This window comes from Coturnix japonica, chromosome 3 (assembly GCF_001577835.2).
Source record: "Coturnix japonica isolate 7356 chromosome 3, Coturnix japonica 2.1, whole genome shotgun sequence".
Taxonomy (NCBI): domain Eukaryota; kingdom Metazoa; phylum Chordata; class Aves; order Galliformes; family Phasianidae; genus Coturnix; species Coturnix japonica.
In genome coordinates, this window is record NC_029518.1 from 83,940,283 (window position 1) to 83,952,876 (window position 12,594).

General features: G+C 39.6%; 1 protein-coding gene across 1 annotated transcript; it reads right to left on the reverse strand.

The window, feature by feature from the left end:
• Positions 1-18: 18 nt before the first annotated feature.
• ALKAL2 (ALK and LTK ligand 2) lies at positions 19-12,565 on the reverse strand. Its single transcript, XM_015859309.2, has 6 exons — positions 12,311-12,565; positions 11,747-12,065; positions 9,170-9,223; positions 8,969-9,049; positions 6,923-6,988; positions 19-2,709 (listed from the first exon to the last, which is right to left on the reverse strand). The coding sequence occupies exons 2-5, from the start codon at positions 12,003-12,005 to the stop codon at positions 6,924-6,926; spliced, it is 459 nt and encodes a 152-aa protein (XP_015714795.1). The 5' UTR covers positions 12,006-12,065; positions 12,311-12,565; the 3' UTR covers positions 19-2,709; position 6,923.
• Positions 12,566-12,594: the final 29 nt, after the last annotated feature.

Consider the following 12,594-nt stretch of genomic DNA (forward strand, 5'->3'; position numbering starts at 1 on the left):
GATAGAGAAGCCTGTTACCTTTAGGGATGAAGAAATCTTAATGTCACTATGCATTTAATGGCAGCCTTTACAATTGGGATTATATTTCATAGAATCATAGAATGACTTATCTTGGAAGAGACCTCAAAGATTCAGTTCAGCCCCCCGTGCCATGGCAGGATTGCCACCCACTGGGTCAGGCCCAGGGCCCCATCCAGCCTGGCTTTGAACATCTCCAGGGATGGGGCATCCACAGCCTCTCTGGGCAGCTGTGCCAATGCCTCACCACCCTGAGTAAAAAAATCCTCCTAACAACCAGTCTACTTCTCCCCTCTTCTAGATTGAAGCTGTTGCCCCTTGTCCTGTTACTGTCTGCTTGGGAACTTTTCTGGGATTTTTTGCTGTAAAGCAGCTAGAAAACAAGTTAATGAAGGCTCTGATTTTTGCTAAGCTTTCAGTAGGGCGTAAAACTTAAGAACCTGTTTACGCTAAGGGAAGTGGTAGATGGAACACTTGGGTACAGTAACTAGGATCTGTGTGTATTACTGGATTACCAGTGATTTTGATTTTTTGACAGACTTGTTAGGACTTGGTGCATTAATAGCTGTTTCACTTCCAGGACGAAGGATAATATATGCAATCTTTCAGGACAGGTCAAACGTGGGCTCTGAAAAAGATCGTCTTCCATTTATTTTATGAGTACTTAAATATGGGGAAGTGATGGGCAGTTAGGGACATAACATCTAAATGAATTTTTTATGCAGTAGCCTCAGAAGTGGAAGTATTTAGGCACAACTACTGTTATTTTCTGCCAAAAAGACCATTTAAAATATGCCAGTGACAGGAATATACCTCAGACAATTAAGAGCCTGATGGGTTGTGCTTTCCCATTTGTGACTGAGTAGAAATAGAACCTACAGTTTCCTACATATTGAAGTTAAGATTTAGAAGTTTTTTAACTCTGTATCTTTGGTCTGCTGGGGTAACAGAAAGGAGATGCAAAGATATGGTTGTTTGCCTTTGCTAGGCTTAGGGACTTTTCTTTAACATGATAAGAAATCAAAACTATTTGTGTTAAATTCAGGTTCAGAGAGCAGTTAGAGGTTTGACCCAAGTTGTGTTTCCAGCCAGTACATTATTGGCTACATAATTCATCAGTTATGCTAGAACGTAAAAGCTCATTTATTAATTTATTTAGTCCTTCATTGGTTTCTTTTGGAGGATGAGGAGGAGAGCAACATAGTACGGTAAAGGCATCTGTAGAATGTGAGAACACGGGATAGGAATTGCCTTCAGGAAGGACATTCCACACAGTACCATTATTTGGCTTCCAAGAGAAACACTAAACATATGATATACAATTTATGTATTAATCACTGTACACATTTACATTTTTTATGTTATATTTTAATACTGAGTGGAAAAAGAAATCTAGAACTGACTCCTCCTCTGACCCCTGGACTTATTGAGCTTATATTGAGCTTAATAAACCTGAACCCAAGACTAAATAAGCAAAATCTGCTACTCTATGGTTTCTATCTTCTGTTAGAGCCTATGATTTCTGCTAAATCTGGAAAAAAATAACTTCCACAGAATTTACCTATTTATATTAATTTAAGCCACTAAATAATTACCATTTTTCTTTTACGGTACTTTGTTTTTCTAGAAAATTCTAATTTAACCATATCTCAGTCCTACTACAAACCAAAATAATCATACTAATTTAAAATTCCTATTATGAGCATTATGTGAACAGTCTGATTGCAGGGATTTTGTTTGAAACAACCATTTGTCATGAAAAAGAAACTCAGGATTCTGTATGAAATTGGAGCAGCCTCATGGTCTGAGCTTTTTGTGAGATTTTAATGCAAAGATCTGGCAGTCCTCAAAAGTCTACAGTCCAAAGTATTGAACTTCTCCAAGGTGGGTGTTCATTTCTTTCTCAATGAAGCAAATTCTCATTGGAAAGAGACTTACATGTGGATAAATGTAACTGCCTGAAGATAGCATCTAATCATCAGATTCAGTGAACAGAAAGGAAAAGGGAGGACAACTTCATACCAAACACTTTATTACTTACGCCTGTTATTTACATTATTTACATATTGCACATTAGCTGGAATGTTTTATACATTTATTATAGAAAGTAAATTAATGGCAGCTTGTGTTTGTGTACAAAATCCATGCTCCACTGTCCCCAAAAATATTTCTACTTGGAATTACATTTCTGGTTGTCATGCAGTTAGTACTCCCAGGGTACAATGTGACCCCAATGCAAGTTTGTTTTAACCAAACTTTAAAAAATTTGCATAAGCATAAAGGATATTAAGTGACCACAACTACTGTGGAGAAGATCTTTAGTAGTTCTAGATGTGCTAACAAACATTCCTTAAAACTGTAGAATTAAGCAGTAGAACATCAATTTTCTTGGTGAAATATTTGTGTTTATGTAATTTTTGGCAGCATTACACATCAGTTGTGGTGTGTTTTTAAAGTATGGAACATTATGTATTACTGGCAGTTATGCTACTGTAAAGAGAATGTCAATCTGCAAACTTGACAACATACAAAATACATGTTAAAAGAATTATGGGAAGTAGTCTGTCAATCTGCAAAAATAAATCTCTTGTTCACAATGGAATATGTTATAAAGGTAATAAGTTCTATTTCCCTGTTGGTTTCCAAGGCACTTCTCTTGGTTCTTGATGTTTCTTTTAATGGTAACGGTACCTGGTGGATTAAAAAAAAGAAAGAAAAAAAAATGTCTGTAATCATTTTTATATTTAAATAAAAGTGTTTAAGAATATTGTTAGCATAGCTAAAGTAATAAGTAAATAATGCTGGAGGATTCAATAATAAATATTCACAAAGATCTAATCATGTGTGTAGCTGTACTATATTGTTTTGTTTTGTTAGTCAAGGCTGAGTTCTGGAAATCATGCTTGTTTTTGTGCTGTTTCATTTCAGGTAGACAGAAGAGACTGGAATACTACAGTTCTACCAGCTGATAATGCGCTCATAGGTAAGTTTAGCCTCCACCTACATCTGCAGCAGTGAGGTCAAAAAGTGAATAAACAAGGATAGCATTAATAGATTGCAAATTTCCTTCCTAATGCCTTACTATCAGGAAGCTGTTAGTACAATTTTTAGTAAAACAAATCAAGTTTGAAGGATTTAGGAAGGCCTCAGTGTTCATTGGGCCTGTTAGTAAAGGCCTGTTACTTGCAAGTAATTTCTTGAGATTCAATCATATAGCCATTGCTCCTGGAACTTCTAACTTCTATACTGATGTTTTCCACAACTGTATTTTCTAGTGATGCCACCATAAAATGCTGCAAGTAGTGTCTCCACAACTTCACATGTTTCTGAGACCACCAGTTAATGCCCTTATTGAAGGAAAATACCTTAGCTAAAGAAAAAAGGTATAAATATGTCTTATGTACATCAGATGTGGAAAATAAGAACAAAACAGGAGTGGGTCCTCTGATACTGGAGTTCTGCTGATGCCACTTTTTATAGTTGTAATGTTCATATTTTGTATCTGAACATACGTATCTCTGTCACGATCAGTGTGAACTCTGATACTTCGAGTTTGTCTACAGTTTCTACTGCTTAAGTGTAATCTGTAATGGTATCATTTGAATGCAAAGTCAGACTTGATGTAACCCATTGAAAATCAAGCCATTGATGCATACAGAAATACTCGTTAGTATTATTTAAGCATGTATTTAATTCTGCAGTGTTTTTGAAACTGTGAGGAAATGTAATAATGTTACAGACAAGCTTAATACAATTTAGTTTTCCTCTGGCTTTGTGGATAGAAGAAATATTTATTTTATGTCCTGCCTTGGAGGGGAAAGTGATGTAAATTTTGTCTTGCATTTTGATCTGCTTTCCATATGTGTGTCCATACCGTGCTCTATTGAAAGTGAAAAATGGTGTCTGAAAACAAATTGATGTGCTTTTAGTCTGATTAGGGTGTGATACAACTGACAAGTTAAACACAGAATTTAATAAATAGTCTGTTCATTACTGATGGGAAAATGCAGCTTACCAAGACTGGAAAGACTAGAACTGATTAACTTATTTGAACTACACCTGCTCTTGCACAGATACCTGATCAAAGTCTGTGGGTCTTAGATTCTCAGTGCTCAGGTAAATCTCAGTACATTTCTAAACTTGTAGCATATCACAGTGGTAACCAGGTGTGCGGGCTACCTACTTAGTTAAAGCAGTGGTTCTGATGAAGTCTTATATTAGTTTCCTTGAGAATTATTTCCTGCCACCAAACAGAAGTGATTTAATATGTCATAAGAAGTTGCATATGGTGGATCAACATACACTTTCTAAGAAAAGAGGGTTTGTTTTCACTGAACAATATGCGAAACTCACATCTGAATTTCAACTTCACTTCCTTAAAGAAATGGAAGTGTCTGTGATGTTTCTGCAGTGCACTTGGTCTTAGTCTGAATAAAAAACTGTAAGAAAGCTGAGACTACTGTTCCATGGTTAAAAAACACTTGACCTTCCCATGTAATATTTATCCTTGCCCTGTAATGTACATTATTAAGCAAGAAACGTTGTCTCTGTTGCTTTTTAAAATATTGCTTGTTTTATCTGCTTTTCTGGGGAATAAACAACAAGTAGATTTTTCACGTACTTTTTGTATTACAGTTTCCTTTCTCATCCTTCAGTCTTGTGTTTAGTAGTTTAAAACTGTGTAACTAGTTTTATCTTGTTCATTAGAAGCAACTCTAGAAACTTAAGGGAAAAAAAAAGAGTGACTGAGCCAAAGTGATTGTGACAAATGCTGCCAGGTAGGCTGGATTTTCAGACTCATCCTTGTCTGCTGCTACAAATATACACGTTCCTTATTGGGAACTTCAAGTGAATGCTTCAGGAATCTTGTTCCTGATGTTCATTAATTTTCATTGTGGACAATGTAATAGTTGGTTATATCTGTATGGTAGGGCAAACATTACATGCGGAAGCTGTTAGCAAAGTCAGAGAAGAATGAGGCTTAAGGAGAGAATGCGGAATATTGAGTACAGGAGTCCAGCATAGTTCTGCTGAGCACAAGGGAAAGGTGTTGCAGAATAAAACTAGTCAGAGGTGGAACTAGTGGCAAGCAAGGAGTACAGACTGGGTTACTTATCAGAAATGGGACTACTGAATGATGTGTTAATGTAGATGTGCTGCTCTGGATTGACTGATGCTCTCTAAACAAGTAAAAGGAATCTAACTGGGGCCCTGTGTTGCTCAAATATTTGCAACAAGCAGACTTTGAGAGCATAATCTAAAAAGTAGACAGGAAAGGAAGCCTAGTAACATATATGTAGGATAAATGAGATGAAGAAAATGTTCTCTACTACTTAGGAATTAGTCTGAGCTTTAGAATTAGAATTGATACTAACAAACAGTGACATCAAGTCATATAACAGTCATTAGAACTTAGAAACCTGCTTTGAAGCTGGGCTGCTTTAGGAAGTCAGGCAGAAAATACTAACAGGAATGTTAAGGTTAGCATAAAGTCAGAATGCTGAATTACATCTAATTACTTAGTATATTATCTCTGCACTTGCCATTAAAAGAGTATTTTTTAAAATCTAGTTGGAATCCTTTCTTGCAAATGTAAGCAAATTACATCTTATTTAACCACACTGGGTAAAGAGAATGGCTTATGAGACCTTTTATGAAACTGAATAGCTCAATTATGTTTTCTCATACTCATCTTTTCTTCCCAATTCCTTTTAGCTGTTCTTGTAAATTATGTTTTCTTTGGTCATGCATGTTGCTCTTTTTCAGACTGACCAAGAAGCACCTGTATGTCTTCAAGTGTGGGGTCCTCAATTAGATGCAGTGATTATTTCAGGTGTTTTACAAACAGTGTTTCTATGTATGAATTCCATCTTGTCCTATGCCTTTATTTCAAGCGTGACACAGTTGACTCACGCTTTGAAGATTATTTTCAATTTCAGTATTTTCTGCTGGTTGTGTCTGCTACACCACTGTCATCATTAAACTTCTTCTGACCACTGACATATCCATGATGTAGCTGTGTAACTGTTCGATAGTCTTCCAGTTTGACACTGAAGCACTAATAATGTGATTGGTTTTCCAACCAATTTTCCATTTTTTTTTTAATAACATCTCCTTTACTTGCTTTTGAGAATGCCATGCAAAACAGTTTCTGTGCTTCAAAGAAATAAACTAAGATACTTTTGTCAGTGACACTGTAAGATATGTATCTTCTCATAAAGCACCTGATAATGTTTGTTACTGACAAATCCATATGGGTTGTTACTTATTCCTTTGTCAAAGGTCACAGATCATTTGGAAGAACTGTTTTCTGAAGCATGCTGTGATCCCTCAAAGTACTCCTAGGAGTTAGTCATACATCGAAGCAAAAAGGGAAAGAATAACCATAGGCATGAAAATCCCAAGAAATCTGGGCATCAATGTTCATCAATGCTACTAATACATTACAGGTTGCAGGTGCTTTTACGGTACTTATCTGCATTTATAAAGCTGTCTTGTGTGTAGCTACTTATATATTAGCTTATGCTAAAATGTGCCCCGTAGATCTACAGCTGCACGCATAAAAGGGCTGCCGCTACCAATATGAGTGATTGTATGCTGAATTAACTCTTGAAAAATAAGCTACAGCTGTCTTTTGTTCTATAACAACAAACTTAGTATTTGCTAACTGTATAATGCTATAAATAATTCACAGCTGATGCACGTGGACTTATTATATAATGACTTCCAGTAGGGGGTAGCCTTTATTTATTGCCACTGTTTGCCAGATTAAGCTAGTAACTCCAGATATCCTGAAAGAGGAATATCTTATCCAAAGAAAGGTATTATGAGTTTTCACGTATGAAACAGAATCCACAGCTTTGCTGTTCAGTGGAATGTCATTACTGCTCTTAGAAAAGCTTACCTTATCCCTCCATGCACATTGGGCTTACTGCCAACCGAGTAAGAAGCCTGGCACATCTTTTATAGTCTGTCATGAAAAAAAAGAGCATACATACAGTCATTAGTAAAGTAACCGGTTTTGCTTTTAAAAATCCAAGTCAATAAAGGTGTGCAGCTTACTGTTGTAATTAAGTTTAATGAACAACTTAGTTTGAAACAGTATAGAAATATTTTCCTTGGACTTAAAAAGCTAGCGTGTAAAAACTTTGTAACTGGAAGTTGATCACAACAGCAGAATAAAGTGACTCTAAGTTGTTAATGCTACTAAGCTACCCAAAATACTAAAAGTTATGACAACAAAATAGTTTTGTGCTGGCTCCCACATCGTTGCAGCATCACAGATGCTTTCAAGTTGTCTTTCAAACCCAAACTAACAACACAGAACGAACAGTAAGCTTAACCTGAAATCAGAAGTTATTAGATATTATCAGAAAGTAATATTACACTGTGTGTGAAGCATTAAAGTTGTTTATTTCAGGTTTGTAGAAGACAGTTACTTTAAGAAGATGCTGGTCAGTCCAATTCAGTGACTGATGCTGACTTTCATTCAGCATTATTTTCATTAGTGGGTAACTAACATCCTACACTCCTAGAGATGCTATGTTAACAGTCTTCTATCACACAGCACAGATATGCTATAATTACCATTTGTACAAATTATCCTCCATTATCCAGACACTATGTTGGTAGTTATATCACCTGTCAGAAGGAAAAGGCTAATTCAGACATAAAAGCCAACTAGTTTCTAGCTTCACAGCTTGAAGTACTTGTTAGTACAGAGTCAAATGATATTTGAGATGTGATCCTTATGAAAAAGGTAATATTTAAAACTCACTAGTTATGAACAATTCCATCTGTCGATATAAACCATTGCATTATCTGTAAATATCTGTATTTCCAAGGCTTCCTTAATGTAAGGCCTTATGAATAAGGAGAAAGTCCACAGGTCCTACCCAATATTTATTTAAAATATATTTAGCTGAAATATTTATTAATACTTGAAACTTGGACTCAGGAACTCCTGTTTCTATTCCCAGCTCTGCAACTGACCCAACTGGTTGACCTCAGACAAGTAAAATAAAGTGTGCTTCCATTCTGAAAAGGCTGTGCTAAAACAGCATCTTGTTCAATAGGTCCATCTTGGTATGAATCTGGAGTCATGTCTACTGAGTGATAAATGTTCATTTCTGATTTATTTTAAATTCTCTGTGCTGCCAACACTGATGAGATAATCATAAATTGAATTTGCTTCTTTGCACCCGTCAGCTGTTTTGGGTTGTTTTGAATGTTTTCTTTTCACTAAGGCTTAGGAACTTTTGTTTTTGTAATTTACTGAAGAGAAAGGCTGCAAAGTCAACATGACTGATAGACTTGTGACTGAACTTTGAAAATATGTAATGCCTTTAAAGCATGTTATAGAATCACATAGCAGCTGAGGTTGGCAGGGCTCCCTGGGTCCATCTACCCCAGCCCCTGAGACTACATTCCAATGGCTTTTGAAGATCTCCATAGAGGCGATCCTGCACCCTCTGGGCAACCTGTGGCGCTGACATTACATGTTCTACATAGATAATTAATGAAAAGGAAATAGCCCCAGCTGGATTCCTGTTCCTATTTTGAATTTGCATCACTAGAAGTTACATATGATATATGCATATATCATCATCATAGTCTCGTGAGGGTTGGAAGGGACCTTAGAGATCATATATATCATATATGATATATCATGACATATGAGTCATGTGTTCCTATGAAAGACAAACACCTTTGATTTCAAATGAAAAAGGTATGTGCATAGATAGCTGAGGAAGCAGTACTTACAGTCCTTCTACACAATCTATTCACAGTTAAAAAGCTGTCTTGCCATTTCCCCTCCCTGTAATGTTAATGCTGAAGAGTGCTGCAAGACATGCACTCTAACACTGTCACAACTGCTGTTCTATAGACTTATTCTACTTTAGAGTCCTCTGTTGTTTTATGAAAATTAGCCTTTGTTTTTAGCACTTACAGGCTGGGATGGTGCAGTCCCTTGTATTGTGGTAGAGCCGATGAAAGTGTTTACTGCATTTTGGGCTGAAGTAGAGTGGACCTAAAACAGAAGGAAAAGATAACTTAAGACTCACCATAGCTCACAGGTGGAACAGCACAGCTTATGAGACGTATGCAAAAATAATGAATAAATGGATACCAATGCAAAATTAAGACATACCTGTTAAGTGCTTTAAAAACTTGTCTTTCATCCTCAGATCTCTGGGAACTATTTCTGATGGAGAGAAAGAAAACAACACAGTCACTTCTGTAGGGGGATGGTTCTTGGCAAGCATGGGAAAAAGGAATAAATCCTGACCAGCAGCCACCACCACCACCTCCTGTCAGATGTACAGGAGTCAGTCTCATGTGCACACAATAGGCCAAATGCCAAACACTTGTTTTGCCTTTGAAGCCACTGTGAAACACGCTGTGATATGAAACAGGTAATGTCTGTTAGATGTGCAGTCATTGGTGTTGACAGATAACTCACAATCAGAGTTCAGCTCTCCATAAATTGCATTTTCCTGTTTACCTGCTTTAAAACCTCTACAGAATTTTGATTCACGGTTACTGAGAAATGGCTTATTCCAATACTGGTAAGGATCCAAAGGTAAATTCAGGTTTGGTTCCATGCCTTGGCTTCCAGTTTTCTTATGCAAACACCATTTCTTTTGTTAGAGGTGTGTTTGTATGAGCACCGTCCTGCTGTAATCATGAAAGTGGATTGATCTACTTACAGGAAATTTTTTTTTCTTCCCCCTCAAGCTGTAAATAAAATTCACAGGAAATGATTCCAAGCAAATTGCTCTCTTCTGGCTCTCTGTACTTGTGGTTTACCACCTTGCATATTGTGTTCAGCAGATGGCAAAATGAAACTGGTTTACTGAAATCCATTTTAGCCCTAACCCTTGCCTGTGTCTTCCTGATTTACAGCTATCTTTGATTGCTTTCCGTTACAAACTCAGTGCCGATAGCAGAGTGCTGCTTGTGTATGATACCCTACGTGGTGCTTTATTTATTTGACCATAAATGCTTGAGCAGCCTTTTTCATTCCCCTGCCACCTCTTATCAGATATCAAGCAGAGAACACTTCCATCCAGATCTGATTCACTTGTGAGGTTAGACACTTCTCGAAAGTCATTCTTCATTTACTTCTAAATTTAGTCAGTGTAAGTAAAATTGACCTTATCATATTTGACCTAATTATGTCACAAAAAGCATCAAAACCACACATGCTTCACTCAGAAATTTCCCGGGGGACAGACTCACTGGGAAAGTGATGCCAAAACTGCAATGAAGAACTCTTAAGCAGAAGTTCCTTTTCTGAGTTGCTGGGAATAACTCCGTTATGACAGGATGAAGGAGTCAGTAACACCGGTACCAACGTATCTGTTCTGTTTTGGTTTTACATCTACACAGATAACTGATCAGTACAAGCCAAATCATAGAATTACCCAGGTTGGAAAAGACCTTGAAGATCATCAAGTCCAACCGCAGCCTAACCAGTACCCTAACTCTAAAAACCCTACACTAAATCATATCCCTGAGCACCACATGTTTATGCTGATGTAGGATGGCCAAAAACTGAGTTGAGTTCTGAGTTGAGTTGTGCATGTGGGGGTTCACTGCTCAGCCTGGTCTAACTTTTCGACATTCATCTATTCACTGTGCTGATCTGAAATGGAACAAAATCCTTTTCCTTTGCATCTTGGTTAATCATCCAGACAGGGAAGTGACATTTTCATGCCAGTCACCAACAAATGCAAATCATGAGGATATTTGAATATGAGTGAGTAAAGAAAAGGTACAAAGGAGCTCTATGTCATCAATAAAGGCAAAATCAATAACATACTAGCAAAATAAAAGACAGATTGGGGAAAAAATGAGCAGACAACTGCTGGATAGTATTCAGGAAGTCACTTTCAGTAGGAGGGGTAAGATAAGCAGCAGTGCTCCAGGGGTTTGGGAGTGAACAGTAAATGGGACACGGCAGCAGAAGTCACATCAGCTTGCAGCTGGATGCACGGAAGCACACCATGAATCTGAGCTGTAGACCTCCACCCACCCCTCTGTGTTTGCTATGACTGCTTCCGGATTGCTCCGGACATCCAGCCCTGGATGGGTGTCTTATGGACAGATGGAAACTCATGGAGGTCACAGAGGAGCCACTCAGCTGAGCAGAACAGACCCAAGGAGTGACTCAAAGCATTCAGAGCTTTTGTGGTGGCACAGGAGTACTCTGCTGCAGCTCCCTACCGCTTACGTGTTCCCTTCAGAGTACAAACGGGACTCATTAAAGCTGGGCAAAAAGTTCAATGAAATGACAGAGTTCCTGGTATCTATCACTGCATGGGCATAGAATCCTGCAGGGGGAATCACTACTAGAGGGATTTCCAAGAATCACTTAAACCAGGCACGCTTAAAACACAATGTAAACTAAGAAGAGAAAGAGCATTTTGGTAACTTCTTTGATCTCACTCACACATTGCAGTCTTTTCCCTCGTTAGCAGGTTTTGTTCAAAGCCCACACACAGGAAGTCAGACTCAGATGAGTACGTTATCCACAGGGTATGAGACTCAGATGCGAATGGAGTTTTTTCTATTCCAAATGTGCTGCCTGCATCAGTTTCTGATACCAAAGCGAGGCTGCAGGTATTTTGGGTGGTGAATCCTCGGTCTAAAATTGGTAACCTGATGTCTGATTCCCCGACGCCCCGCGGAACCACAGAGACCTAAGCCACGGGTTGGGACTTACCAACTCTCTGCTCATCCTGGTATCCTCCGTAGTCAGCCACTTCCCTCCGATCCAAGCTGTAGTCGTGCTTGGAGAAGTATTGCACCCCACTGTCCTTCTCCAGGCGGTACCTCTTCAATTCCTGAATGATCTCCATTATGAGATTTAAGAGACTTTGCCTGTCCTTCAGATCCGCGCCGTCGGTTTTCTCTTTGCAGTATCCTGCCGAGAGCACCAAGAGCACCAGCCCCAGCAGCCCAGGAGACCTCAGTCCGCTCATCGCCGGCTGTCCTGCGGGCTGAGCGCGCCGGCGGAACGGAACGGGAGCTTCCCTGTTTCACTGCGAGAGAACAACAGCGGGAGCGGGTCGGAGGCGGGCGGCACACGGGGTTGTGAAACCGGGGGGAGCGGGGAGGTCGCTCCGCAGGTCTCATAACGCGGGGAGCCCAACTTTCACAAGTTGGCAGCACCTGCCCGCAGCCCGACCCTGCCCGCCGCCCCGCCGCCCTTCGCTCCGGCTGCGTGTGCGCTGCCCGCTGGGCAGCAGGACGGGGTAAGAAGAGCGGCTGCCCCGCACCGCGTTACCTGCGTGTCCGCGCCGATTCGAGCTGCGTGCACCCGGGCAGCGGCGGGGAGTCCTGCTTGCCGGCGGCTCGCCGCCCCCCTGCCGGCCCTCTGCTCCCTCCGCATCCAACACCTTACTCCATCGCCGCCAGCCCCGGCGCACCGCTTATATAGGCTATAGGATGGCCATGAGACGGCAGATAGTATCGACTTGGAAGTGGGTGGAAAACAATAAAAGTCCACTTGGCAACCTCGGGAGCGTCGCCGCCGCACTGCTTCCCCCCACCCCCCCCCCCCCCCCCCCC